Source organism: Coenobita brevimanus, chromosome 69 (genome assembly GCF_032717465.1).
Source record: "Coenobita brevimanus isolate Jiangsu-jjx chromosome 69, ASM3271746v2, whole genome shotgun sequence".
NCBI lineage: Eukaryota > Metazoa > Arthropoda > Malacostraca > Decapoda > Coenobitidae > Coenobita > Coenobita brevimanus.
In genome coordinates this window covers 27065212-27093111 of record NC_137022.1, presented here as the reverse complement: position 1 = coordinate 27093111, position 27900 = coordinate 27065212, and the positions used below count along the sequence as shown (strand labels likewise).

The window sequence follows — 27900 nt, the reverse complement described above, 5'->3', positions numbered from 1 at the left end:
ACAGTCCAGTTTACATCCAATGAACAAATCAAACAGTTCAATAACTTGTTCAATTAACGTTCTGGTGTTGCTCTCATTGTTATATCACAGTTTATTCTTGTCGCAGTTATCTTCAGTATTTTTGAAGTATGTTTCCTATCTTAACGTTCCTCTATACTTTACTTAGAAATCTATAAAGAAATATGTATGCTGATGAATATGATATTCTGATACATTATAGAATGATAAATTGATAATAAATATTTTCATTTTTTATAAGCAATAAATTCTGATATTTTGCACCATGACAGACAATAAATATTTCCATTCTTATAAACAATAATAACTGAATAATATAATATCTCTAATATGATAGAAGAAAATACAAGTACATTTATTCTCCACATTCAAATTCATTCTGAGCAATATAAATTATGATCTGTGTTCCGATAACAAGTGAACTAGGTTTCTGTATACAGTATTAAGAAGACTTGCACAATACCGTTTATGTCTTGTACACATTACACCAATAACAGAGTTCACTCCTAGATTAATGTACAGTACAGGTATTAAGGAGTACCATCTCCCTGATTATTAATGTTGAAAGTCAATGGCAGTGACAGGATGTCATATTTCACTAAAATTTGGGACAGGTATTAGAGCTGTGGTCTTACCACAACCCATAAAACAGCAAAGCCCTACAAATTTTTATAAATCAGCTACTTTCATGAATTCAGTGAACATCAGACAAATCTAAATGATTAAAAAAAAAAAAAAATTTCTGGTGATATGGGATGTGACCTATGATTTGTGGATATTGACTATAAATACTAAGGCAGACCATCAGGTTCATCTGCATGAATACTAATATGAAATAATTTTTGGCTCCTCTTCGCCTATTATATACTATGTGATGGACTGATGGATGACAACTGAGCGAAGAGGTGAGGATGGAGAAGGCCAGTAAGCAACGAGACTTAGGGCGGTATTATTATGGCCCTTGGGATTGGGAGACTTTCTAGCACCTCATCCTTATTTTTTTTTTTAATAACCTTATTATTCTCTTGTTTGTAATTTACAGATGTTTTATATCAACACAGATTACATACAATAGCATATGAGATAATGCATCATAAATGGAAAGAAGTTGGCTGTGCAAGGTATTTATGTACTTTTTATATTAACACAAAGTGCATAAACAGCATACAAGATAATAATGTCATCAACAGAAAGAAATTGGTTAGAGAGGTGCTATAGAGTCCCTAAACTTAACGAGAATAAACCTTTAGAAATGGGGAAAGGTGGATAAAGTAGAGAAGGATAAAAGAGTTTAGTGTGAGATGTAGCAAGGTATGTAGTGAACTGAATACATTTGGCAAGAAGGTCTGGATGAAATGGGTGCAAGTAAAGCAGTTTAAGTAATGACTGAAGAAGATGGGAAAGGTAAGAGAGGAGAGAACATAACAAGGAGTTTAAAAAGGTCAGAACACGGTTGAGTAAGGTACAGGTGTACATATAGATAACCTGCAAAGATTTCAAGTTTGAATTATGTCAAATCAAGGTGGTAGAAGACCAGTGTAGACCTGGAAGAGAAGGAAGGGGAATACATAGATAAAGCATGGGTACTGAGTCTATCAAAGTGATGGTATGATAACAGCAGGGCCAGGGCAGGATGAAGATAGGTCAGATCAGCAATAGGGCGGGGCAGGGCAGGGCAGGGCTGCTACTGGACACGCAGCGTACCAAGGTACTGAGAGTGCTTGATACCAAAACTGAAGTGTGGTGTGTTTGGTTTCTCGGACTGGGGAGGAAACAGGCATGGGATCAGCAGATGGACACCTGAGAGAGCTAAGTTACATTCAAATAAATTTAAAGCTAAAATTCAATAGTGGTACAGCAGCTACAAAAAACTATTCCATTGTTATTTTACCAATGTAGTATGACTGACATCGGTGTAGTTAATTTATACTGACTTTGAAAAGAACGTCACTGATACTGCTCCAGTATGCAAAAAAACAGACCTTAATTCTGTAATACAGGTATGTAATGCAGAACATAATAGGTGTATGCAATAACTGCTCTTTAAGAACGTAACTATAACTAAAAAATTTCATTCTTGTAAGTGTAGTAATGCATATATTAATGAAAATACTAAGTTTTCACATTTACAGTAGATGAAATGCAGGCTGAAAAGGCAAGGAGTTTTATTAACAATGGGTACAGCCAGTAAACCATGCACAATAATGGGGAAAGTCCTAACATACAACAGTTATCACTATAAACTCTTTTCACCAGTAGATGTGTTTAATTTTATTCTTAACATCTCTGGATAATTTATTTCAGCTTAGGAAAACCCTCTACTAGTGAAGAGGTTAGTGAAAGCTTCATCTAGCCCCTGTACATCCACAGTTCTCTCCTAATCTGAATAAAATTGTCTGACAGAGGCAAGAATAAAATGTAAATTGCATTCTTGAACTGAAGGGGTTTATGTTGGGGTTTTATCTACCTACTGTACCAATCTACAAGACATGAGAAACATGGCATTTACCATGTTCTGAACAAATCCTTCTAGTATTGTCATGCTATAGAGATTACCTACCATTTTCTATACACTATGATGAAATAAGTATTGGTAAGACTTAGCAGAAAAATGTTATTAAGAGATTAGTATACAAGAATCCTATGAGTATAGGACAGCAACAGGACATTAATAATTAATCTGAAGTTAACTAGCTGAGCAGTAACCTGAGATGCATTGTGAATTAGCAGTAGAATTTTTTATTAAGAAATAGTATAAAAAGTAAGATAGTGCACATACCTGTATTTGATATTTGCAGCTCATGCTTATCTTTAAAACATAATGACACTTACCTTTATCCGTTTAATTACCTCACACAACTCTGTTCATTCCTCCAAGTTATCATGAGAATACAACACATTACAGGAAATACACAAACACAGGCACAGTTGTATGGCTACTGTACATACATACTGGTACACACACACACACACACACACACACATTCAGACAAAATGCTCTCACAAGCCAGATTCAGGGTAAACTCACCGACTCTGATTTGTCCGGAGAGTATGCGTTGGGTGCTGGCTTCTGGGTATGATCAACGGGCAGTGTGAATTTGGGTGCCATGGTGAATGCCGGCTGCTTCTCTCGGCAGTTGTTTAAGTCACCTGTTTCATAACTTCCTGGTCCTGGCACTCTCATCTTGTCAACTTCTTCAGCTGGCCGTGGTGCCATGCTGAACTTTGGGCCTGATGGGACGTACTGTCCATACCAGTCAGGTTACTAACCACTATTATATGTTCAGGCTAAATCTCAAGAGTACTGTTGCTTTTAAGGCCATATTTCTACTGGAACTGGACACTTTGTAATGCTTCTTTCTTAGCAGTTTATTTTTCACATTACACCTTTATGATACTCTTGTAATATGTCAGTATTAAACAGATACTGTATCCATACCATACAAAGAATGTAAAGTGTAAGTTGGAAAATAAATCAACAAAGAAGAGGCACTATGAAGTCTCCAAACCACTCAAAATATGACCGTTAGTTTCGCACAGGAACACCATACATTCCATACAAGCAGCAGGGTACCCAGGAGCATAAAGTGAGGAGAAACCTCAATTTTTTTGTCCAGTTTAAAAACAAATTTGTCTGACTCCATTATTATGGAGTTACTTCAGAACATTCTATTGGTTTTTGAATGATCCAGGGAGGTACTAGTTGTTCATTGATTTTAGATTAATAAAGTAGCATGGCATACTAAGTTAAAGTATATGTTCTTAGTAGCTGTAAACTTGACCTATGTGCATTGCCCTTCATCCCTCAGTTGATGCTTTAGATATCCACATGGTAGTGAACATGTTACTTTCACACACAAATTCACAACACAAGACTTAGGTCACAGATGGGAGCCAAACAGTCCAAGGGAGTACACAAATACATACCAGACTGCACACAAACAAGACATATAAAGCAGTTGAAAAAACAATGCATTCGGTATAATTATTAGAGGCAGAATAAGTAACTCAACTGTCAGGCAAAAAAAATGTACAGTAATTGAAAAATTTAACAATAAAAGCAAGCGGAGTGCAAATTTAACTTATTAGTGTATTAGAACAAATACAAAACAATGTCAGAAAGTAAATAAAAAAAGGTTGTAAGAGCAGGTTTACTTCTAGCTTAAAACTGTACTACCTGAGTTACTGTAAGAAACATTGAGTGTGACTGTACTGAACATTCAATGATACAGTATAATAATGCATTTTCAATAACGCCAATTTCATCAATCCATACTCAAAAACAGTGGCCAGTGGCCAGTGTTCACTGAACCACTAAAGCAGAGCATGCTCAAATTTTGAAGATGAACCACTCATATAATCAATGCTTGCATGAAATACTGGAAGGTAACAGGCTCAGTTCATATTATAGGCCAGTATTTGATGGCCCTTCAAGTTTCTATAGCTGTCCTTTATAATACTTGCAGTCTAAAACATATCTACAGTATATCTGAAGTACTTTATCATAGCAACATCAGTGTGTCATAGTGAAGCACCTAATCTGTCAGTGTATGCCTTCCCTCCTGTCTGACCCAGTTGCCTACTAACTGAATGCCTATCCAGCATCTAGGTTGTCGTACTTCTGTCTATCTATCTATTGCCATATGCCTTAATCCCGTACGGGGTGGCCACAAACAAATCACCTCCACGTCGCCCTGTCCCTTGTCATTTCACTGTCCTGCTCCAAACTCACACCCCCCTCTCTCATATACCTCTCCACTCCATCCCTCCATCTCATCCTCGGCCTCCCCCTCCCTCTCCCCCCCTCCACCTCACTCACATACACTCTCCTCATCAGTCTCCCACCCTCCATCCTCTCCACATGGCCAAACCACCTCAGAGTGTTCCTCCTAACGCTTCCTATCACATCCACATCCACACCACAACGTACTTGTGGTTATAAACTGTGAATCTTATCTGATCTACATCCTTCTGTCATCTCTCCTGATCTGTTTGTTCCTTCCCTCCAACTTGGCCCAGATGCCTATCATAAAATAGCAATATCTAATCTGTCATGTTATGTGGCATATTGCTGCAAATCTTACTGGATCTAAAGCCTTTCAAATTTTTCCCAGTCTGTATACCCTTCCACTTCTCCATTCTGTTTACCCTTTCTTACTTCTCTCCCAGTCTGCTTGATCCTTCCTACTTCCCTCTGAAAATCTTTACCCCTTCCCTTCATGTTCAGCCCAGCTGTGTATATACAGTACTCAAAGACTTACCTTTTCTGGTGAATAAGCATTGGGTGCAGGTTTCGGTGTGTGGTCAGTAGGAAGTGTGGTCTTGGGTGCCATGGTAAAAGCAGGCTGCTTCTCTCTGCAGTTGTTTATATCACCTGACTTATAAGCGCCTGGCCCAGGAACATCATTCTTGTCATGCTCGGGTAGACGCTGAGCCATTGAGAACATGGGGCCCAAATCGTGATACTGGAGGGAAGGGAATAGTGCAGGAACCATGCAGTGCCAATAAAGGTGGATATCACAACCAAATATATAAGACAATCCTCGTTGTAAGTAGCCTTCTTTTACGTCATTTTTTAAACATTAAGTCCTCAGTAAGTACTGTAAAAGGAATTGTCTACCAGTTGGCCTACTAAAGTTCCACTGATTTGTCAGTTTCCTTCACTTTGCAGAAGGAGTTGTAGTTGTGTAAAAAGTTGACATTTCAAAACTCATTCCTTACTTGAAACAAGGACTGCCTTTATATATGCTTAATATTTGCATGACAAAATTTGTCATTGTAAAACACTCACATGTGTACATTTGTTTGTTACTGTGTGCATAGTGTATGTGCTCATGCACATGCTGCTCAGTGCCCAAGCAGTAAATCTAAACTACATATACAGTACTAAACTATGTACATAAATTACATACACATACATGTTAAAGTTTATAATTTTACCTGATTTCCTGTGATGCTGAAATGAAGCATTTCTGTTACTCATTTATGGTGACTTACATAAACACTGCTGTATATCACACACTGTTCAAGCACCCATAACTGTATTATCACTATGATGGATGCTAAGGTAAATTAAACTCTGACATGAATGTCTGTGATGCATTCTTTTTATTTGATGCATAGTAGATTGTTCACTTCACTCAGAAGTGACTTTATACTATACTGTATTGACAACCAATGAACACCATTATCAACACACATCTTCTCTTCTTTTAAGTATTAACTAATACTCTGCTAAAGTGGTTGCTGGTACTAGTTACCTGTACAGAATAATGGAGTTCCATAATAGAAGTACATACTGTACCAGCTGAAGCAGGATGTGGCCCATAAGGGCCTAAGTGTGAGGGATGGGTGGAGTTTATTTCTTTCATATTGCCACTCAGGAATGTGCAACTGGTCACATCCCTTAAATGTCTGGAATGAGTTGCAAAGCCCCTGGTCCTTAGGTTCATGATGGTGCAATAAAGGATTGAATGATGGATGTGTAATAACTGAAATGAAACTTAACAAATTAATCACACTGTTCGGCCGAGATTCGATTTCAGGCCCTCGCGCCTCAAACACGTGCATGCTACCACTGGGCAAGAGAGGCCTCTAAACAACACAGAGTTTTATAGACCCCATTACATCACTCTTTTCTCCCTTTGATGATTAATTTGGTCAGTTTCAAACACACGATAGTGTAGCATCGGAGGCCACCAATGAAGACACTGCAGACCAAACTGAACAGCTTATCCCCAGAACATAAGGACCAGGACACTGTCAACTAACCAATGTCATTGCACTCCAAGCTTCGTCTCACATCCCACTCCACTGCCAACCAATGTAATGACCGAAATGAAACTTAAGAAATTAACCACACTGTCCTGGCCGACATTCGATCTCAGGCCCATGTGCTTCATACGCATGCACATTATTGCTGAGCCAAAGACAGCATCCCTGCTATGCCTCTAAGCAACACTGGCTTTTATAAACCTCATTATACATGGACAGATGGATGAATGTTTGGGGTCTGCCTGAGGCATTATTACTACTAAAAATTGGTATTAAAATGAATGGAGCTGGGAGGATGAGCTGAATAAGGTCGAGTGGTAGAATACACCAGTTGGATTCAGTCCTGCCATAAGCACAGGGGATTCTTTCTCTCACATATGACTCATGGCTTCTCAGTACAGTAATAAAAAATCCTGTGAGGGGCATGGGTCTGCCTCCTAATCTTAACTGTTCTGGACCATGGTAGCTGAGACTTGGGCCTCTACACTTCCAGGGAGATAGTATGAGACTGGCTGTTTATAAATGTAGCAACCCACTGACCAACAATTGTACTTGTGTGAAATGGAAGGATGAGGTTTACAGCTGGTACTTCTGTTTTTCTTTGATGTTCCTGATGAGATGACAGAGTCTTGTTGTGCATCTTATCACATGTGTACTCTGTACTAGGGAGACAGAATGGTGGTGATGGCTTAATTGTGCTGGAGCATGAGTTCGCAACTTTCATGTCTCCAAATGTTTTCATATGGAGGAACCACTGGCTGCTGGGTCAATAGTTTTTGCGTCTGCATATCCTCCTGATCCGGGTTCAAATCCCATCCAGGGGCAAACATTTAAGAGGGTATAGTAATATGTCATTTTATGTTTAACACCTGGTCAGGGTTCCTTCAGTGACATACCTGTATACAAATTATCTCACACATATACACAGCCACTACAACACAATACCCACACATACTTCTCCAACATTCCAAAAGCCTTCCATGCCTATACCCACACACTGAGTGTTGAGTGGGTGCAGGGCATTCCTCCAGTAACAGAAAATTGTGTTCGTTCATCATAAGGGTCAGCTGTCTTTCAGGACCCAAAAATTTGGTTTTGAAAAAGTATGGTATAAGTGAGCTGCCCACTTGTGTCAAAGTGAACAGTCAGTCAAAAAATGGCATCAGGGCACATTTTGTGTGAAACAATCTGAAACCACTGACAATGGCTACTGGGAAATGCCTGATGATATTTGCTGGCAGAGATAAACCTGCTTTCTTAAATAAATTCAGGTATCATCATGCCCTACCAACCTGTGTGATTTTTTTTGTTTTTAGATTTCACAACAAGGCTGTTAAAATACATTGTGTATAAATACTGTACCGCAAATAATCTTACAGTCTGAAGCCCATCATTGAATCACTGCAACCAGTTTCCACTTCTCACAAGAGCATTTTGTTTTTGTAAAAATCTTAGTAATCAGTTCTTAATGAACCTTGCTAGTACAATATGCCCAGCAACTTGTATCCTCGAGTTTACCAGTCATGTAGCCAGTGGAGTAGCCAACAGAAATATCAGTGTTTGCTTAGATTTAAAGAGCAACCAACATAAGTTGATGGAATATCACATGAATGTGGGGAAGATTTATACACTGTTTCATCTACACAGTAAATGAATGTGCCAGGTAAAACCCATTATTGTGGATGTCTCAGGTTATTCAGATAAACTCTGTAAAGTATGCACTTTTGTTCATAAACATTATGGGTGTTCCCTCATCTCCTTTTTGGGTGGGAAAAAAGATTAAATGAAGATGGTGAAAACTATACCATTTACCATTTTTAATGCACTGCAAGAGTATCTTGCCTCTGCTGTGTTCTAGGATACCCATGCCTTGGATAAAATATTAAATCTGGAATGTAGCCAAGCCATCTGTAAACCCAAATGGCACTGACATAACTGCTTCCCAGTTGCACAGATGTTTCTCAGCTCACTCCCTATCCTCCAAATGAAGGATGGTGGACTGCAGGATAACGGGACTTTCGGCTGCGGGACATGTTCAAATGAGCCCAGCCCTAGGGTAGCAATTACAATACAAAAACAGCAACAGCACCCTACCTTTTCAGGAGCATAAGCATTGGGTGCTGGTTTGGTGGTGTGGTCACTAGGCAGTGTTATCTTTGGTGCCATTGTGAAGGCTGGCAATTTCTCACGACAGTTGTTAATATCACCAGCTTCATAGGTTCCTGGCCCTGGGACTCTATTCTTGTCAGTATCTGGCAGACGTTCTGCCATTGTGAACTTGGGGCCCGAGTCTTGATACTGGAGGGAAAGGAGTCATGCAGGAGGCATGCAGTGACAGCACAGAATGCTTCGCAGTCAAATTTATATTTGTGAGTCATCTTAAGTTTATCATGCAAGGGTGTAATTCAGTGCAGAAGGCTTAAGTACTGTACATGCTACCCTACATCTCATCTTCCAGATCCATGGTTTTGGAAACTGATATCTTCTTGTTTCATTTCAACTGACAATTTGTTTGATATTTCTTCAGGGGTTCCAGTTTCCTGTTCCTGTTTCTGGGACTCTCCCACCCCATATACTAGTGGGAAAGAGCACTAGGAATATGGACAGATGACGTTTCATCATCACTTGTATGAAGTGGATACTGCACCATCTTGTTCATTATCTCTGTATGATATGATAATACCTCTTTTCTCAGTCCTTTGATGAAAAGGTTGTGAGCGAGAACAAATTGCTAAAACTTTAATTTTGAGTTACCAAAAGTATAGCTACTCAGACTTCATCAGCAACCTTTGCATGCAGCCAGATGTCGCCTGTGTTCTTCTCAGATTATCTTGCTTCATTAATTTCCCTCTCACTTAATGGAGAACCACCTTTCATATGTTCTGTTAATTATACTCATTTCTTAATTCAGGTGCACAGTTCTCTTCTCACAAACAGTCTCCCAATTTTATAATAAAGATAGCAATCACCATTGTTGTGATTTCTCTGCTAGTGGTCTTGGAAAATATTGGTTTCAATCTGTCAGCTACACAGTTACAGTACTGTACCTAGTTTTGACATTCATTTCTTGTTTAGATCCATGAAGTGGGGGTAGAGGTACCCAACCTGACCCTTACAGCATGATGATCTCTTTATGAGGCATATTCTTGCTAGTCCCAGACAGTTTCATTGGGCTTAGGAAAGGCTCTTCCTTATTAAAAGGCCAATAAATGATCTTCGTTAACCTCTCAGTACACTGACATTTTCTGCATCATCTTGCAACTACCAACAGCTTCTGCTTTGAAGAACAGCCCTCAGACTCTTTACCTACTGGATTCAAGATTTGGAAACCCAGAAAGCACTGGTAAGGCAGTAAATTATTGTGCATTTGTATCTCTTAACAGCAGACTTATGATTTTTCTTACATATTCACTTTTATTGTGACTTGGGAAAAACCTTTACTATTATGGAACAAGTAAGAGTACAGTTGACATTATGTTAGGCAATAACTGGCATTCAGGATTTAGTGTTAGTCTAGTACAGTATATATACTTTAATTATTTATCTTTCCATTGTCCAGCCCTTTACTGCCACATCAGGAGCACAGAGACCCAGGGTAAGGTGACCAGTTAGTTATCCCTTAGTGGCTGTGTGTGAGCAATAAATCCCAACTATCCCTTGGAGTACGGCCCTTTATCATTCACATCCAGTAGGAGTGCCTTAATCCACTAGAATGCCAGGCACTGATTGTTGCTTATATGGTTATCAGCCCAACAGGTAAATATTGGTAGTTAATTGTTTAAAGAAAATGGAAAAATATTGTGAGACACACTGCCAGAAGGATGGCCATACAAGGATGCCATTCACAGCCACTATGACCACATGTCAATATTCTGACTAAAACTTACTAAACTATTCAAATTATAGTTTTTCATGAGAATGAAAACTCTATATTAATAAAGTGTTGAAACCTAAGAGGAAAATGGTAAGCATTATGTCAGAACTAATATAATATCACACAATAAACTCTCTTTTATAACGTATATTGATTTACTGAATTATATCTTTAACAAAGTCTTTGAGCCAGCTAAGCAATCTCCTCGTGTACAGTACTGAAAAGGTTTTGGTATATGTGTCTGAATAACCACATACTGTAACTGTTTGGCTGAAGTTGCACAGTACTTTACTATACCAAGCCCACAGAAGATTAAAGTGCAATATATGAACAGTTATGATCAGTAATGTTTCTGACAAACTAGTTGGAGGTAGATAATGAACTATCAAAGACTCGATGTAATGACCCTCTCTTCTCCCCTTTAATTTTCTGTCACAAGGGTGTGGGAAGTAATTCCAACTTGTGCAGTGTTTGTGATAAGTGGGTGCATAAGAGATGTAGTGGTATCAGAGGTAGACTGCGAGATAATGCTGATTTCATGGGTGCGGTGTGTCGGGGAGAGCAGGTGGATGTTGCCAGGTGTGAAAGGATTAAGCTTGCTGGTGAGTCTCTTGAGTGTGTGTAAGTTTTGTTATTAGGGAGACATGTTATGTGCTGGAGGTGGGGCTGGAGCTAGCTCTGTATGAGAAGTGGTTGGAAGAAGGTCAGGGAGCTGTTGCCTCTTCTGTCATTGAGAGGGCTCACCCTTCGTGCTAAGGGATCCTCGTATGCGGCATGTGTTAGAAGCGTATTGCTGTATGGTATGAGACCTGGGCAGTAAAGTAAGAGGATATTTGGAGGCTCCAATGTATAGAAATGACAATGATTAGGTGGATGTTCAGTGTGTCCTTGAGGGCAAGACCTGGGGGGGCTAGGTTTACAATGGAAGAGTTGAGAGGTAGGATAGGACTGGAGTGTATTGTTGTGATGAGGAGAGGTAGTTTGAGATGGTTTGGGCATGTGGAGAGGATGGAGGATGATAATTGGGTGCAGAAAGAGAGAAGTGTTAATGCTGGGGGTAGGGTAGTGAGAGGTAGACCGAAAAAGACCTGAGATGAGGTCACTGAGTGTGACCTCAGAGTTAAGAGACTAAACAGGGAAGCTGCCAGAGATAGAGCAGCATGGAGAACTGCCATTAGGTGACCAAGGCCAATGCGTGCAAGCATGTTGAAGCCTTCAAAAATGAAAATGATAGAGGGTTTATCATTCAAGTACTTTCATAGTTAACTTGTCAATTCACTGATGTACAGAGTGCTAGTGATGACAGTGGTGGGTACTGGGAACTGGCAAGATATTTTTCAATAAATGCAGATAGTATGGTTTTCATTATTTTTAGTCATAATGATGTTAGGCTGGCCAAGAAAATAATTTTGGTGTACTATTTGAGAGTTCATTTACAGTAAAGAGGAAGAGTAAAACATGGATACTGTACTTCTAAACGTCATAGATACAACACCTATGCATGATTCACTTATGCAAAGTTACCTAGTAACATCAATAGAGGAGTGAACATATCTGACTTACAGTTAGGGCCATAATGAAATGAGAGTATGTTATAGTGCTGGAAAAATCAAAACATCGTTAATTCCAAAGGTGATACAGTTTACTGCAGATATGGAATATAAGTTGAAGAATACTGTATTTAATTCATTCTTGGCACTGTCTCACTATTGATTTCAAAATAAACTTTTTTTTTTTTCTTAGTTAAAGTATATCCTTCAGTAATTTCCATGTGAGCACAATGTACTGTTACAGTGATATTAAAATCCAGTGGAACAGTTGTATGAATAACATGGAAACTGTTGCTCTCATAATTTTACATACAATGCATGGGAGGCAAACTGAACTTCAAACAGTTCCATCAGAAATACAGTAAGTCTGTCAGCCTCATGGTATCAAGACCCACCTTTTCAGGAGCATAAGCATTGGGTGCTGGTTTGGTAGTGTGGTCACTGGGCAGTGTGGTCTTGGGTGCCATTGTAAATGCTGGCAACTTCTCACGACAGTTGTTTATGTCACTGGCTTCATAGGTTCCAGGTCCTGGGACTGTATTCTTGTCATCATCAGGAAGACGTTGGGCTATCGTGAACTTGGGTCCCGAGTCTTGGTACTGGTAGGGAAGGAAACATGCAGGAGGCATGCAGATCCAACATGGATAGTCTTGCAATCAACTGTATAACTATGTGTCACCTTGTGGGAAGTGTATCATGCAAGTATGTAGTTTAGTGCAGAAGCTGTAACTACAAACTACCTTACATCTGACATGCTTTTTCTTGCTTCAGCTTCCACAACCACAGTGGTGGAGAATGTACAACAGACAGTATCTTCTTTTAGTTTCATTTCACTGGGCATCCTCTTTGACAGTTTTCAGCTTTTCTACTTTCCTTTTCCTGTTTCTGGAACTCTCCTGCCCCATTAATGAGTGGAAGAGAGAGTTTGGAGGATGGCAAATGGTTGGATGAAGTTTCATCAAAACTTGCAGGAAGATAATATTACAATCTCTTATTTCTTATTTCCACATAGTGTGATAACACCTGTATTCCTTTCTCTTGATGATGAGGTTGTGAATGAAAACAAGTCCTCTGAACTATAGCTTCCAGTAACCAAAGTGAGCCAGCTACACAAACTTAACCTGCAACCCTTGTATGAAAAGATGTAGTCATTCCAAATACAACCAGTCATTGCCAGTTTTCTTCACAGGGTTAACATACCTGACTTATTCCAACTCATATTTCATGCAGCACCATCTTTCACCTGTTCTCACAATCGTATGCATCTCAGCTAAGCTCTCTTATAATGTGTCACTCCATCTGTTAGCCAGCATAGCTGTGCATTTCACTGCAAAGAATTTTGGAAAAGACTGATATGGATGTATCAAGTACATGGTCAGTCAGTTCTGAACTTCAGTACAGCTGTAGTGAAACTAAATTTAGATGCTATCCCAAACTCGACCATTTCAGCTCAGTGATATCTTTATGTACAGTAGTATACTCTTGCTACCCCAAGACAATTTTATTAAGCTAAGGAAAGCCTCTCAGACCAGAAGAATCAGAAGCATTTTTCACTACCCTTTCAGTATGTTGACATTTTCTGTGTTCTTCTTGCTACCGCCAAATATTTTTATTCTGCTGTACTGGAAACCCTCAAGCTGAGAATATCATGTGTTAATACATGGTAACTGCTAACTTCTGTTAATCCGATTTCAAAACACCCATCAGTTTACTGTGACAACTGGGAACAATCAGTCTTTATAAAAGAGTAAATACAATTGTAGTACTGTTAATATATGCTACAAACTGATTTGTGACAGTTAAAGTGCTAGAGCCAGTAAAAGGCTACTTGTGTTTTTTCAAAGGAGAAAAGATAATATACCAAAGGAATATGGACTTGAGAATTCTGTAATTAATATATTCTTTGCACTGTTTCTTTCCTACTTTAAATGTGGATGATTATGCAGAAATTTTTTACTGTTTTTAGCTGTTAGTCAAAACTGTCATTCATCCATTAAACTGTAAGCAAAAACAATATACTGTAGTTTCAATAATGGTACAAGCAAAATGGACAGTTGTCAGACATGGAACCTACCACTTTCACTTTTTCCTCTATTGGCACACTCACATACACACACAGAGGAAACAACTGCCTTAGGAGGTGGACTCTACTTCAAACAGTGCCATCAAACTGCCCCTCTCCCGGTGACGACTCGAGGTGCCTGGAACCACCGCTCGCTGGTGCAGTGGTAACGTTCCCGCTTGCCAACTGGTGGACGGGAGTTCTCGCCTCGCTCAGGTTGCGAAAAGTTTCACTGACGAAGTGGGTGGTTACTGTCCCCCTTGAGCAAGGGGACGGGTGTGTGCGTGTGTGAAGGTCACAGCCTTGCCCTTAGATCGGACTATATGAGCTCTCAGCTCCCTTCCGGGAGGGTAAAAGCTGACGATCACGACCATCAAGTGATCCTGACCGACCCGGTGACTCTCTTCTTCTTCATTTCTGCAACATTCGCGGCCTTTCATCTAACTTTCGCTCTGTTGAGCACCACCTCTCCTCCTCTAAACCTCACCTTCTTTTTCTAACGGAGACTCAGCTGTCTGAGGCAACTGACAGCAAACCCTTTTCTGTATCCTCCTACTTTCTCTATACTCATTTCAAAGCCAAAGGTGGCTGTTGTGTATACATACGCAACGACTTATCTTGCTCTCGTGTTCCTGAACTTGATTCTTCTGAATTCTCCACTCTCTGGTTTCGGCTTTCCTGTCATTCTCTGACTAAATATATCTGTGCTGTTTACTTATCCCCTAATTCTACTGACTATCAAAAATTCTTCGACTATCTTACTTCTACGATGGAACACATTCTGTCCATTTCTCCTTTCTCTGAAATCTCCATTCTTGGAGATTTCAATGTTCACCACCACCTTTGGCTCTCCTCTCCTTTCACGGATCCACCTGGTGAACAAGCCTACATCTTTTCTATCCTTAATGACCTAGAGCAGCTTGTACAGCACCCTACCCGTATCCCTGACCGCCTTGGAGAGAGCTCCAACATACTTGACCTCTTCCTCACAACTAATCCTTCTGCTTACTCTGTTAATCTTTTCTCTCCGTTGGGCTCCTCCGATCACAACCTTATTACCTTAACCTGTCCTATCGCTCCAGTACGGCCTGCGGACCCTCCAGGGAAACGTCGTCTCTGGCATTTTGGAGCTGCAGACTGGGAGGCCCTCAGGCAGTACTTCTTTGATTTTCCCTGGAATGATTATTGCTTCCATGGCCGTGAGCCATCTGAGTGTGCCTTGCGCATTACGGAGGTTATTCTCTCGGGCATGGAAGCATACATTCCTTTCTCATATCCTTTGACTAACGCAAGAAAGCCTTGGTTTAATCACGCTTGTTCTAATGCTGTCCGCAACAAGGAGAAGGCCTACAAAAGGTACCGGAGCCAACCCACCCCTGAATCACATCATCTTTACGTTTCTGCCCGGAATCGTGCTAAGTCTGTTCTTCGCTCTACTAAAAATAATTTCATCCATACTAAATGCTCTCAACTCTCCAACTCGAATTCTTCCCGCTCCTTCTGGCACCTTGCCAAAAATCTTTCTAACAACTTTACCTCATCATCCTTCCCTCCTCTTTTCTACTCTGATGGTTCTGTAGCTATTTCTTCTACTGATAAAGCAGATCTCTTCACACAGACTTTCTCCTCCAATTCCACCTTAGACGATTCCGGTGCTGTTCCTCCATCACTTCCCCTCTCTGACTTCCTCATGGCTGACATTAAAATTTCTTCAGTTGATGTATTTTCTGCCATTACTGGCCTCAGTACTAACAAGGCATATGGGCCTGATGGGGTTCCTCCTGTTGTTCTCAAAAACTGTGCTTCTGTGCTTACACCCTGCCTAGGCAAACTATTTCGCCTTTGTCTGTCAACTTGTACCTTTCCTTCTTGCTGGAAGTTTGCTCTCATTCAGCCAGTCCCAAAGAAGGGTGACCACTCCCAACCCTCCAACTATCGTCCAATTGCTTTAACGTCCTGTATTTCAAAAGTTTTCGAGTCAATTCTTAATAAAAAATTTTAAGGCATCTTTCCTATCACAACCTTCTTTCCGATCGTCAGTATGGGTTCCGTCAGGGACGCTCCACTGGCGATCTTCTCACCTACCTTTCAGACTCCTGGTCATCCTCCTTTCAGGACTTTGGCGAAAGCTTTGCCATTGCACTTGACATCTCAAAGGCTTTCGATCGAGTCTGGCACAAATCTTTAATTTCCAAACTGCCCTCCTATGGTTTCTATCCTTCTATCTGTACCTTCATCGCTAGCTTCCTTTCTGGTCGTTCTATAGCTGCTGTCGTAGACGGCCATCGTTCTTCTCCTAGATCTATCAACAGTGGTGTTCCTCAGGGCTCTGTCCTATCACCAACTCTCTTCCTTTTATTCATCAATGATCTTCTAAGCTGTACATCTAACCCTATCCGCTCATACGCTGATGACTCCACCCTTCACCTTTCCATTCGGTTCCCGCAACGCCCATCTCAACAGTTACTTCAAGAAACAAGGGATGAGGCTATGGCACACCTAATGTCTGACTTGGCTCATATCTCTGACTGGGGTAAAAATAATATGGTTGTCTTTAATGCTTCTAAGACTCAGTTCTTACACCTATCAACCCGACAAAATCTTCCACAGGAATACCCACTAATGTTTAATAATATTCAGATTAATCCTGCATCATCCTTGAACATGCTTGGGGTTTCATTTACTCGGGACTTATCTTGGAAAGATCATATTACATCTCTTGTAAAATCTGCTTCCAAGAGATTGGGTGTGCTAAGCCGACTCCGCTCTTTCTATACCCCTGCACAATTGTTGACTCTATACAGGGGTTTTATCCGCCCCTGTGTGGAGTACAACTCTCATGTGTGGGGAGGCTCCCCACATACAGCTCTTCTCAATAGGGTGGAGTCAAAGGCTTTTCATCTCATCAACTCTCCTCCTCTTACTGACTCCCTTCAACCTCTGTCTCTTCGCCGCACTGTTGCATCTTTATCTCTTTTCTATCGCTACTTTAATGGTCACTGCTCCTCTGAACTGTCTGCTTGCATTCCTCCACCTCTACGACGGGCGTGTAGCACCCGTCTGGCAGCAAACTCTCATCCCTTTTCTGTCCAACTCTCTAATGCAAGAGTTAACCGTTACTCCTAGTCTTTCATTCATGCAACAGGTCAGCTCTGGAACTGTCTCCCTCTGTCTGTATTTCCTCCTGCCTATGATCTCCAGTCTTTCAAACGCAGTGTGTCCAGGCATCTCAAAATGATCGGATCTTGAATTTGGCTCTCTATTGTATTTTGTTTTTCTCTTGGAGGGAACTGTTACTGCGGGCTCATGGCCTTTGGTTCCTTCTTCCTCGCATAAAAAAAAAAAAAAAAAAACTGTGAATAAGTCTGTCAACCTCAAGGTATCAAGACCCACCTTTTCAGGAGTATAAGCATTGGGTGCTGGTTTGGTAGTGTGGTCACTAGGCAGTGTTGTCTTGGGTGCCATTGTAAAGGCTGGCAACTTCTCACGACAGTTATTAATGTCACCAGCTTCGTAGGTTCCGGGTCCCGGGACTGTGTTCTTGTTTATTTCCTCCAGGCGCTTGGCCATCGTGAACTTGGGTCCCGAGTCTTGGTACTGGTGAGGAAGGAGTCATGCAGGAGGCATGCAACGCCAGCAAAGTAAAAGGCTTGCAGTTAACTGTATGTATGTATATCACCATTTGGGAAGTGTATCATGAATGTGTGTAATTTGGAGCAGAAGCTATAACTACACAGTACTGTATCCTACATCTAACATGCATTTTCACTTCTTCTAGATCCATGGTGGTTGAAAATATAATTTTATACTGTAATTTCATTTCACTGGGCACTCTGTTTGATACTCTTCAGCTCTTCTGCTTTTCTGTCCCTGTTTCTAGGATCCTTCTACCCCATATCTAAAGGAAAAGAGGGTTACGAAGACGAATGCATGGAGTTTTCATAACAGCTTGCATAAAGAGAGTACCTGGTGCTGTTTCTTGTTCATTATTTCCACACAGTGTGATAACTCCTCTTCACCCTTGTTCTTGATGGAGAGCTTGTGAGTCAAAACAAATCTTGAAAATTTTAACTTTTAATAACCAAACGTAGAACTGAAACTTCACCACCAGCTTTCTTCAGGTTACCATATATACCATACCATATTATTACCCTTTCACATTTCATGCACCACAACCTTTCATCTTTTCTTGTAATCTTAAATCATCTCGCACTCAGGCAGTCTCCCCTTCTTTCATAATCTCTCCCAGTTCGAAAAATACATCAGTCACCTCAAAATCAAGTGTTACTTCTACCACTCTGCAAAAATATTTTCATGGATCTACCAACTACCTACTTACATGTTTTTAAGTGTATAAGCTGGTAAGATATATTCTGAGCATATGCCCACCTTAATCTTTACCCACTGTATCTGTGAGTCAGATGCTGCTTCAACACTATACGAATATATTTTAGAATATTGTTCTATCTGCTATGATATTTGGGATCACTGCTGAATCAGTGGCAATACATGTATTTCACTTTTAGCTTATAGTTAGAAATGTTGTAGTTTGTGTATTTATTGTTACATCAAGGAAGTAAAGATAAAAAAATGATAGCTCGCAAAAATCAGACTGAATTTTGTGTAAACCAGAGTACTGTATTGTGCATACGTCAAAGGCTGCTATGTGAGCTATACAATGAAAAAGTTTCTGCATTCAGTGTTACAGCACATTTTGAAAACTGAGACAATAATACTGAACCTGTTACCTGCTACATAATTCTTTTCACACACACACATGCATACAAACATACACACACCACATAAACAACTGTTTTAGGAGGTGGAGTTTGCTCTGAAAACTCCAAGCAAAATCTGTTTGTTGGTCTGTCAACTTCAAAATGCAAGGACATACCTTTTCAGGAGCATAAGCATTGGGTGCTGGTTTGTTGGTGTGGTCACTAGGCAGTGTGGTCTTGGGTGCCATTGTAAAGGCTGGCAACTTCTCACGACAGTTATCTATGTCACCAGCTTCATAGGTTCCGGGTCCTGGGACTGTGTTCTTGTTTATTTCCTCCAGGCGCTTGGCCATGGTGAACTTGGGTCCTGAGTCTTGGTACTGGTGAGGAAGGAGTCATGCAGGAGGCATGCAGTGCCAGCAAAGTAAAAAGCTTGCAATCAAGTTTATCTGTGTGTGTGTATGTCTGTACCAGTGTGTGGTAAATGTATCATGCAACTGTGTAATTTGGTGCAAAAACTAAAACTACAAACTACCATACATCTAACAAGCCTTGTTTGTTTCATATTCCTGAACCATGGTGGAGGAGAATGTTGTTTTCTCATAGTTTCATTAATGTGCTTCAAGATGTTATTACACCTTCTTCTTTTCACTGCAGACCATAATCTCCATGTAATAATTATATTATTCCAGGTTCTTCAGGTGCTTTTGTGTGATGTGTCCTTCCAGTTTTAAGCAGCTTTTTGCAGTTTTTCTCATCATATAAACCATTTGAATCAGATAACATATTCTAATCGTTTATTCTTGCTACCTCAAGACAATTTTGGTCAGCTTGGGAAGGACCTTTAATAATACCCGAAGGGTAATGAAGGCAATATATTACCCAACAGTTCTGTAAGAAACTAATAAACTCATCTGCAGGTAGCAAAAAGAGATTACAGAATACATCATCAGATTAGTGGCATAAATTTGCAATTTGCCTCTCACTTTCCATGCATCATCACCTTTCCTTTTTACTTAATATGCTCATCTGTTGCCTCAAACACCGAACTCTCCTGATCTTTTTTCCAACTCTGACAAGCTCAACAATCACCCATAATCAGTTCTTTCTTACTTCAGTCAGCCTTGGAATACATTCTTACAGATCTACCAATGACCAACTCCCTCATATCTTTATACAAAATATTGTTCTTAGGAACTTTGCTTGACATGATCCAACCTTAAGTATTTTTTAAATAATACAATGACCCTGTCAGATAACTAATTACATCTGTAGGTAATACAGCATTGTATATACAGTACTTCCTTTCTTCACTTAAAAGCCAGCTAATTACTCTTCCAAAACACTCTTTATTTCCAGTCACTTTTATCCTGAAGTATTCACTCTCTTACTACACCATCCACACTGTCATACTTATGCATTACAGTTCTTATGTACACCATATTTGAAACTCATTACTTCTGCATCACACACACTTTTCTAAGTCTACGTTCTATTGCATTAATATGAACATTACCCTCTTCACTGTGATGACATACTGTGAATTTCATTCTAACTATCATGTGAAGAGTTTATTCAGCTTTGGAGAGACTTTTTTGAACAGGTGAGGTCATATAATTATAGCTTTCATTAAAAATCCCATCACAACATGAGATGTACTGGTACCTTAAGGTTAAAAAAATTGTCTGGAGATAGCAAGTTTAAAAGCAAAAAAATGTCATCATAGTGATGGGGGTTAACCACTTTACTCCAATGACATATTTTGTTTCCTTCCAACCACCACTGAGTGATTTTATTTAGCTTAGGCAAGCCCCAAATAGTGAAGTGGTTATTGAAGGCTACATCTAACTTTTCCAGTTCAGAAAGTCTATCATAAGTTGAATAAAATCATCTGAATGGCAAGAAAAATAAGAGATGCCTCTGACTGATGGCATGCAGCTAAGATCACCTTAATGAATAGCTGGGACTGAACAATTAAGTAACTTGGTGCTTGCCAGTTTCAAGAGACAGACAGACATCTATTCATACATTCTGTTATATATAGTACAGTTGTACATACATAATCCATCCCATTGCCCACCAGGAACAATGGGCCCCAGGAGCTAGGCTGTTCAGTCAAAGTATTTAAAGTGAGAATGACAAATTGCTCACTCTTGAGTGTCATTTTTGTTTGCAATAAACCTCACTTACCCATTGGACTTAAACCCTCACAGGCCACATCCAATTGAAGCACCTTAATTCATTTGACCATCTGGTGTCTGTAAAAATGCATAGTACGTAAACAATTGTCCCTGAAGGTTGACGCAGCCTTGAAAGATCCAACCATATTCTGGTTATTAACTTCAAGATGCCAGGACCCACCTTTTCAGGAGCGTAAGCATTGGGTGCTGGCTTGTTGGTGTGGTCACTGGGCAGTGTGGTCTTGGGTGCCATTGTGAAGGCTGGCAACTTCTCACGACAGCTGTTTATGTCACCTGCTTCATAGGTTCCTGGTCCTGGAACTTTGTTCTTGTCAATCTCAGGCAAGCGCTGGGCCATTGTGAACTTGAGGCCTGAATCTTGATACTGGTGGGGAAGAAGTCATGCCGAAGACATGCAGTGCCAGCAAGAGGGAGCTTACAAGCAAGCAATCATGCAGGCAGTGTATGTATGTTTCATGCAGATGTTTGTCTCAATATACCAGCAATAAAATAATACTGGAATATTGTGTATCAAAACAAATTTCAGAGAATGACAATGATATTTAAGCATACCAAATTAAAAGTATAAAGTGTATGGTAGAAACAATATAGCTGTGCAACCACAGACAAAATAATGAATAAATTCAGCATGTCAAAACTAAATACAAATCTGTGGTACAGTACTCTGAATTTGCCTGCACATACCTTAAGCTCAGAAGTATAAGTTGATGAGACCCCTTCAGTTCAGTACCTTTACCTGACAAATACTGATTTGGAATTCCTGCCAGTGAAGCTTAGCACTGATGGGCCACACAGGTTAGCAATTATATCAGTATGCTAAGGAAACTGAAGAGGAGCTGTATTCTTACTGCCATGCGAGATTTCTTTACACTTTTTCCTTACTGATATATTTTACCTAATCCAGCTTATTGTTTTCATGCATATTATTTATTTTTACTACTGACAATGTCTCCATGGTTGTGTCATGTCTCCATGGTTGTTCAATTTGTACATGGTTGGGGTAATAAAAGAGATACAAGGTAGGGTAGTGGATGTTGGAGTGGCCCTGGTGAGAGAAGGTAATGTTTGGAAACTCCCTGTACTGTTGTTTGCAGATGATACTGTGTTGTTGAATGAAGACGAAGGGGAGCTGCAAGGCATGGTGGATGAGTTTGGGAGAGTGTTTAAGAAACAGAATCTAAAGGTGAATGTTGGGAAGAGTAAAGTGATGGTCTTTAAGAGAGATGAAGTCAGTGAATGTACAGCGAGGTTGGATGGTGAGGAAATGGAAAATGTGGGTACGTTTAAGTACCTGGGGAGTGTGATAAGTAAGGATGGAAGTTTGGAGGGTGAAGTGCTTGAAAGGCTACAATAAGGAAGAAAGGTTGCTGGTTCCTTGAAAGCAGTGATAAGAAACAGGGAAGTGAGCATGGAAGTGAAAAAGTTACTACATGACAGTATTGTGATACCAACTCTAATGTATGGAAGTGAAGCTTGGACATTGTTGGAAGGACACAAGTCAAGAGTGAGAGCAGTGGAAGTGAGTTATTTAAGAGGAGCCTGTGGAGTAACATGGAGAGACAGGGTGACAAATGAGGATATAAAGAAGCGTTGTGGTGTGGATGTGGATGTGATAAGAAGCGTTAGGAGGAACACACTGAGGTGGTTTGGCCATGTGGAGAGGATGGAGGGTGAGAGACTGATGAGGAGAGTGTATGTGAGTGAGGTGGAGGGGCGGAGAGGAAGGGGGAGGCCGAGGATGAGATGGAGGGATGGAGTGGAGAGATATATGAGAGAGGGGGGTGTGAGTTGGGAGCAGGGCAGTGAAATGGCGGGGGACAGGGCGACATGGAGACGATTTGTTTGTGGCCACCCCGTACGGGATCAAGGTGTCTGGCAATATATAGATAGATAGATAGACTACTGAATATGGTGCTGGAGAGGGACACCTTCATGTGGTGGCATCAATATGGCCAGGTGGCTCTGCTGCCTGGTCATTCAAATGTCCTTCATTTCCCTCCTATCCCCCACAAGGAGGAAAATGGATTGCAGGAGAAGGGTAACTATAGCCAGCAGTCCACTGGGTTCACATTCAGATGAGCCTGAGGCTGTAACTTCACTACTTCTACTACTAATGACATAATTTGCTTCAAAAACATACAAGACAGTAAAAAAATATGGATTGCAAAATATATCACTAAGAAAGAAGCACTACGAACTTCCAGAGCCAAGAATATAACTCAATGTGTAGCAAAGTAGAAAGATGAGGTGGTTGTATTCTCATGAACTCAATAGGGTTTCTAAGAACTGTTCCTTAGTAATTTGGTGCTGGAGTGGCATGCCTTCACATAGTGGCACCAAAATGCCTGGGTGCCTCCACTTCTGGTCGTACAAACATACCTCATTTCCCTCTCTGTCCCCCAAAAGGAGAATGGTGGACTGCATGGGAAAAGTACTGTAAATTAACTTTACAGTCCACTGTGTTCACATTTCAGATGAGCCTGGGACTGAAGGTAACGCTACTACTACTTAGCGATTTAATGCATTTCATATTACATTATAACACTACTCCTGGAATCTAAGTGGTGTTCTTTTAGGCTTATTCATGCTGCTACTGAACAATTTTCTACAACTTAAGATGGACCCACATTACAGTAGTGAAGAGGTGTGCAAAAGCTATATCTAACCCCATAGTTTGAAGTCTCTCCTGAACTGAATAAAATAATCAGGAGATAGCAAGAATAAAACACTAAAGATGTCCTTGGACTGAATGAATTGATACTATATTCTCTTGTATATTACTTACATAACTTTTGTATTGGCAGTTTCCAGTTATAGCATGCATGAATAATTTAATGTGCCATATGCAAAATAAACTGGGTAGGTAGAGGTGCTGTAAAGCCCCATATGTTGACAAGAATGTGGGCCATTGAATCACAGGCCCATATTCTCACTAGCTAAAGACACTACCCAACACCTTTATCTTACCAGTTTATTTCTGTATATGGCTTGCTTATACTGTTGTCTGTGGTATGTATGGAAACTATCAGTGATGAAATTATATGGACAGTAGTGGTAGTAGTACAGTAGTAGTAACAGTAATAGTAGTAGTAGTAGTAGTAGTAGTAGTAGTAGTAGTAGTAGTAGTGGTAGTAGTAGTAGTAGTAGTAGTAGTAGTTGCAACCCCAAGCTCATATGAATGTGAACCCAGTGGAGTGCAGACTGAAGTTGCCCTCCTCCTGCAGTCCATCATCCCCCTTATGAGGAATATAGAGGGAGCTGAAGGACTTTTGTATAACCGGGCAGCAGAGTTAACCAGTTATATCAGTGACACCACAGGCATCCTTCTCCAGCACAGAAAACAAGGGAAACTTACTGCATAGTAGAGAAAATAGAATGCTAAGGAAAAGTTGCAAGAAGGCCTCAAAACCTTATGAGAATACATTCCTGAGGCAAAAGTACAATAAGTGAAAATGACTGGAAATAAAGGTAAAAAATTCCTACTTTGTTACGGATGTTACCACGAAAATGTAGACGGAAATATTGAGACAGGAGGAAGGATAACTTGGAGTGCATGGGGGCTTTGAGTGGCAGGAAAAATGGTGTTAAATTGTGGGAGTCCAGCTTGAAGGTGCATCTGTTGCAGACATCCTAGATGAGCTCTGGGACTAGGTGTCTGGCAATAGATAGTCAGTCCTCACTGAAAGTTAAGAATGGGTGCCTGGTTCTGTGCCTGGATCATAAACTGAGAAGTTCTAATCACAAAACAACATTTATTTCTGACTTCACCAATGTAATGAATCACAAGAAGCTAATAATGAAACAACTTTAAATGAGGACTGATTGCAGATAGACAAAATTTTGTATACAATACCATAACAATTTCCATTGCCACAGCCAGCAAGGGAAGTGTTGGTGAACTTCTGCTGGTGATTGCACAATACCTTCTCAGGACAGTGAGCCCCTGGTCCTGGCTTCATGGTGTGGTCTGAAGGGATGGTGGTGCGCTGGCCCATACTGAAGCAGGGACTCTTGGCAATTTTGTACTTGTCAACAGTAGCATCATCGTAGGATCCCGGCCCTGGCACCTTCATCTTGTCCTCCTCCTCATTAGCTCGTGCTGCCATGGTGAAGCTAGGGGCAGACTGCTTGGACCCTTCCTTGGTGGACCCCAGTAGTGATGGGATGTTATAGCTGTTGGGAGCTGGATGGGATGAGAAATATTTAATCAACTGCTTGCTGGTTGGAAGGCAGAGGTGAAGAGAAAATTTTGAGCTGCACTGCATACAAGTACAGAGGCTCTCACCTACTTGAAATATAATGAGCTGCATGCAATGTACAAGTGCAAGATGAACAGTGAGGACTGACCTGGAGCATCTGAAGATTTGCCGTTCTCCACCTTGATGCCAAAGGAGAAGCACGGTGATGCTTCATTTACCTTTGTCTCAGCCTTGTCAGGGGAGTAGTCACAGGGGGCAGGGGTGACGTACATCCTGGGGTCCTTTGGCCGAATATGCATGGAGGCAGCAACTGGTTCGTCTTTCCCTGTGGGTACACCAAGGAGGAAGGTCATCACTACAGACAAATTATATACAACTTGGCAAAAATGTAAGTTGGCTCAAGGCTTATAAAGAGCCTTAAAAGGCAAACAGATGGCAAGTGTCTTTTGGATACATATTTACTTATACATCCACTGTAAGAGAAAAATAAATAAACAATCTTATATTAATCCCTATGAGATATAATAGCCTGAAAGTGGGCTACCTTATTCCAGTACAAATCATTTGGGAGAAGATGGCTTACTTCTCTCTTTGATGGCAATAAATGACTGAAAAACTTTCATAATATGGAATCCTTTGCATAACGGTATTTCACTTCACTTTTTTAAAATGCTCTTTTGTGGTTAGCCATATCTCAGTTTTTGCTTTAGCACTTACTGTACTTGGAGAGGCAGAAGTATGTGTTCAGCATTTTTTGCACTCTAAAGTAGAAATATATGATGTGTGCAGAAAAATGTATTCTTGTTGGAAGGAAATGTGAGTGCAGCTGTACTTACCCTTTTTTTTTTTTTTTTTAAATTATATTTCATGACTGCTGTACAGCAGCAGTGGTTTATACTGTAGTTGTCTTTTAAGTGGTTATGAGCTTTATGTTGGCTTTGGGTTTGGATCAGGCGAAGATGTCCCCCATAAAGCCAGTCTTAGGACCCTTGAAAATGAGTTCCCATGGAACCCATGATATAACTTATTTGCTTAATGTACTGTACGGCTTTAGGTAACACAGTTTTTTCATTAAGTGAGGGATGCATACAACAGAAAGATATATTAATTTGCTCTACCTTGACCTACTCATTAAAGTACATGAAAATGATACATTAGCTCTCCCAGTCTTGATCTGACCACTGGGTTTCAAGGGATGAACGAACCTTTGTTTGAGAGACCAGTGACGTTGTATTGGCCTGGCCCTGGTCCTGCCTTCTCCAGCTTGTTCTCATGTCGGCTGGCCATGGTAAAGGCTGGAGGGCGGGACTTGGTGGCTCCTCCAGAACCTGTGAAGAAGTATTGAATGTCAGTGTCGGATTTGTTTTTAGACATCTGTTGTTTTTAGATATACTGTATTTTTAGACATTCAGTATTATTATTTTCTATATTGCTAGTCTTTGTGTTTAGTTCATGGCAATCCTTGTCAGTTCATTAAGGCTCAGGAGTCTTTGCTTTCATGGTGTTCAGTGGATGGAGTTATTGTATATAACAGTACTTCACCCACTCTCTTTCCACAGTACACTCTATATTTATAGTAAATGGCAGCACAGTAGTGTTGTTTTGCAGTACTGTACCTGTAGCTAGGTGGTAACAAAGCCTATAGTAAGACTGTCAAGGAATTATACAAAAACATAATTGTTGGAGTGCTTACTGTTGTTTTTGTTTCATTGAGCCAGGTAGACGAAGTCGATGGTCATTATTTTTGTACAAAATGTATCTGTGTCTGTCTGTTTGTGTTGAAAAGTCAAATCTCAGAAAGTATTGATTGTAGAAGGAAAAGTAATTAATAAAAGTTGTTAAGGGCTACAACTTGAGTTCACACATCGCTCAACCAGCATTGGGAGTCATCCAGGATGGATACATAATAGTCAAGTTTTCATTTAACAGTATTATTACAGTCTATCTGGCTCACAGATGATGGGTAGTCTTGTTGTTGTTATTGTTATTATTATTATTATTATTATTATTATTATTATTATTGTTACTGTACTATCATTATTATTACAATATTAATGTTGTTGTTACCTCAGACTAAACTGGCTATGAACCTGATGGAATGAAGTAATAAAAGTGCAGAGTATCAAACCTTTCATTAACATGACCTCTCTCTGTTATTCAGACAACTATCCAGCTGTGTACATTTCATAACTCATCTTCCTCAGTGATATATTATGCCCATTATACCTCAGCCACTTCTTGTTTATTACTGGAACTGATGCACAATTCGTCAGTATTAAAACAGCATAAATAACAAACAAGAAAATGTAAGGGTGCAACATGCAAAATAAATAGGTAGGGAAGTGGTGCTATAAAGCCACCTACACCACTTTAAATACAGTATTACCCACACTACCTCTTTCTTCCCTCATCACCACCACTTCTCTAACTCCTCATCTCCTTCCCTCATCACCATTGCATCTTCTCCCTCCTTATCTCCCTCTCTCATCATCACCACTTCTTTT

General features: G+C 40.2%; 1 protein-coding gene across 2 annotated transcripts in view; it reads right to left on the bottom strand.

Moving 5' to 3' along the window:
• Nucleotides 1-1265: 1265 nt before the first annotated feature.
• The window catches only part of LOC145406001 (ciliary microtubule associated protein 1A-like), an 80186-nt gene continuing 53551 nt past the window's right edge, over nt 1266-27900 (bottom strand). Inside the window, exons 3-8 of one of the 2 annotated variants that reach the window (XM_080277187.1) lie at nt 26602-26724; nt 25545-25721; nt 25121-25380; nt 5280-5483; nt 3047-3262; nt 1266-1780 (exon numbers count right to left, since the gene is read on the bottom strand). In XM_080277187.1, coding sequence (XP_080133313.1) covers nt 1703-1780; nt 3047-3262; nt 5280-5483; nt 25121-25380; nt 25545-25721; nt 26602-26724 — 1058 coding nt within the window. In that variant the 3' untranslated portion in view covers nt 1266-1702. The remainder of the gene's footprint in view (nt 1781-3046; nt 3263-5279; nt 5484-25120; nt 25381-25544; nt 25722-26601; nt 26725-27900) is intronic. The other variant, XM_080277188.1, reaches the window with a different exon arrangement.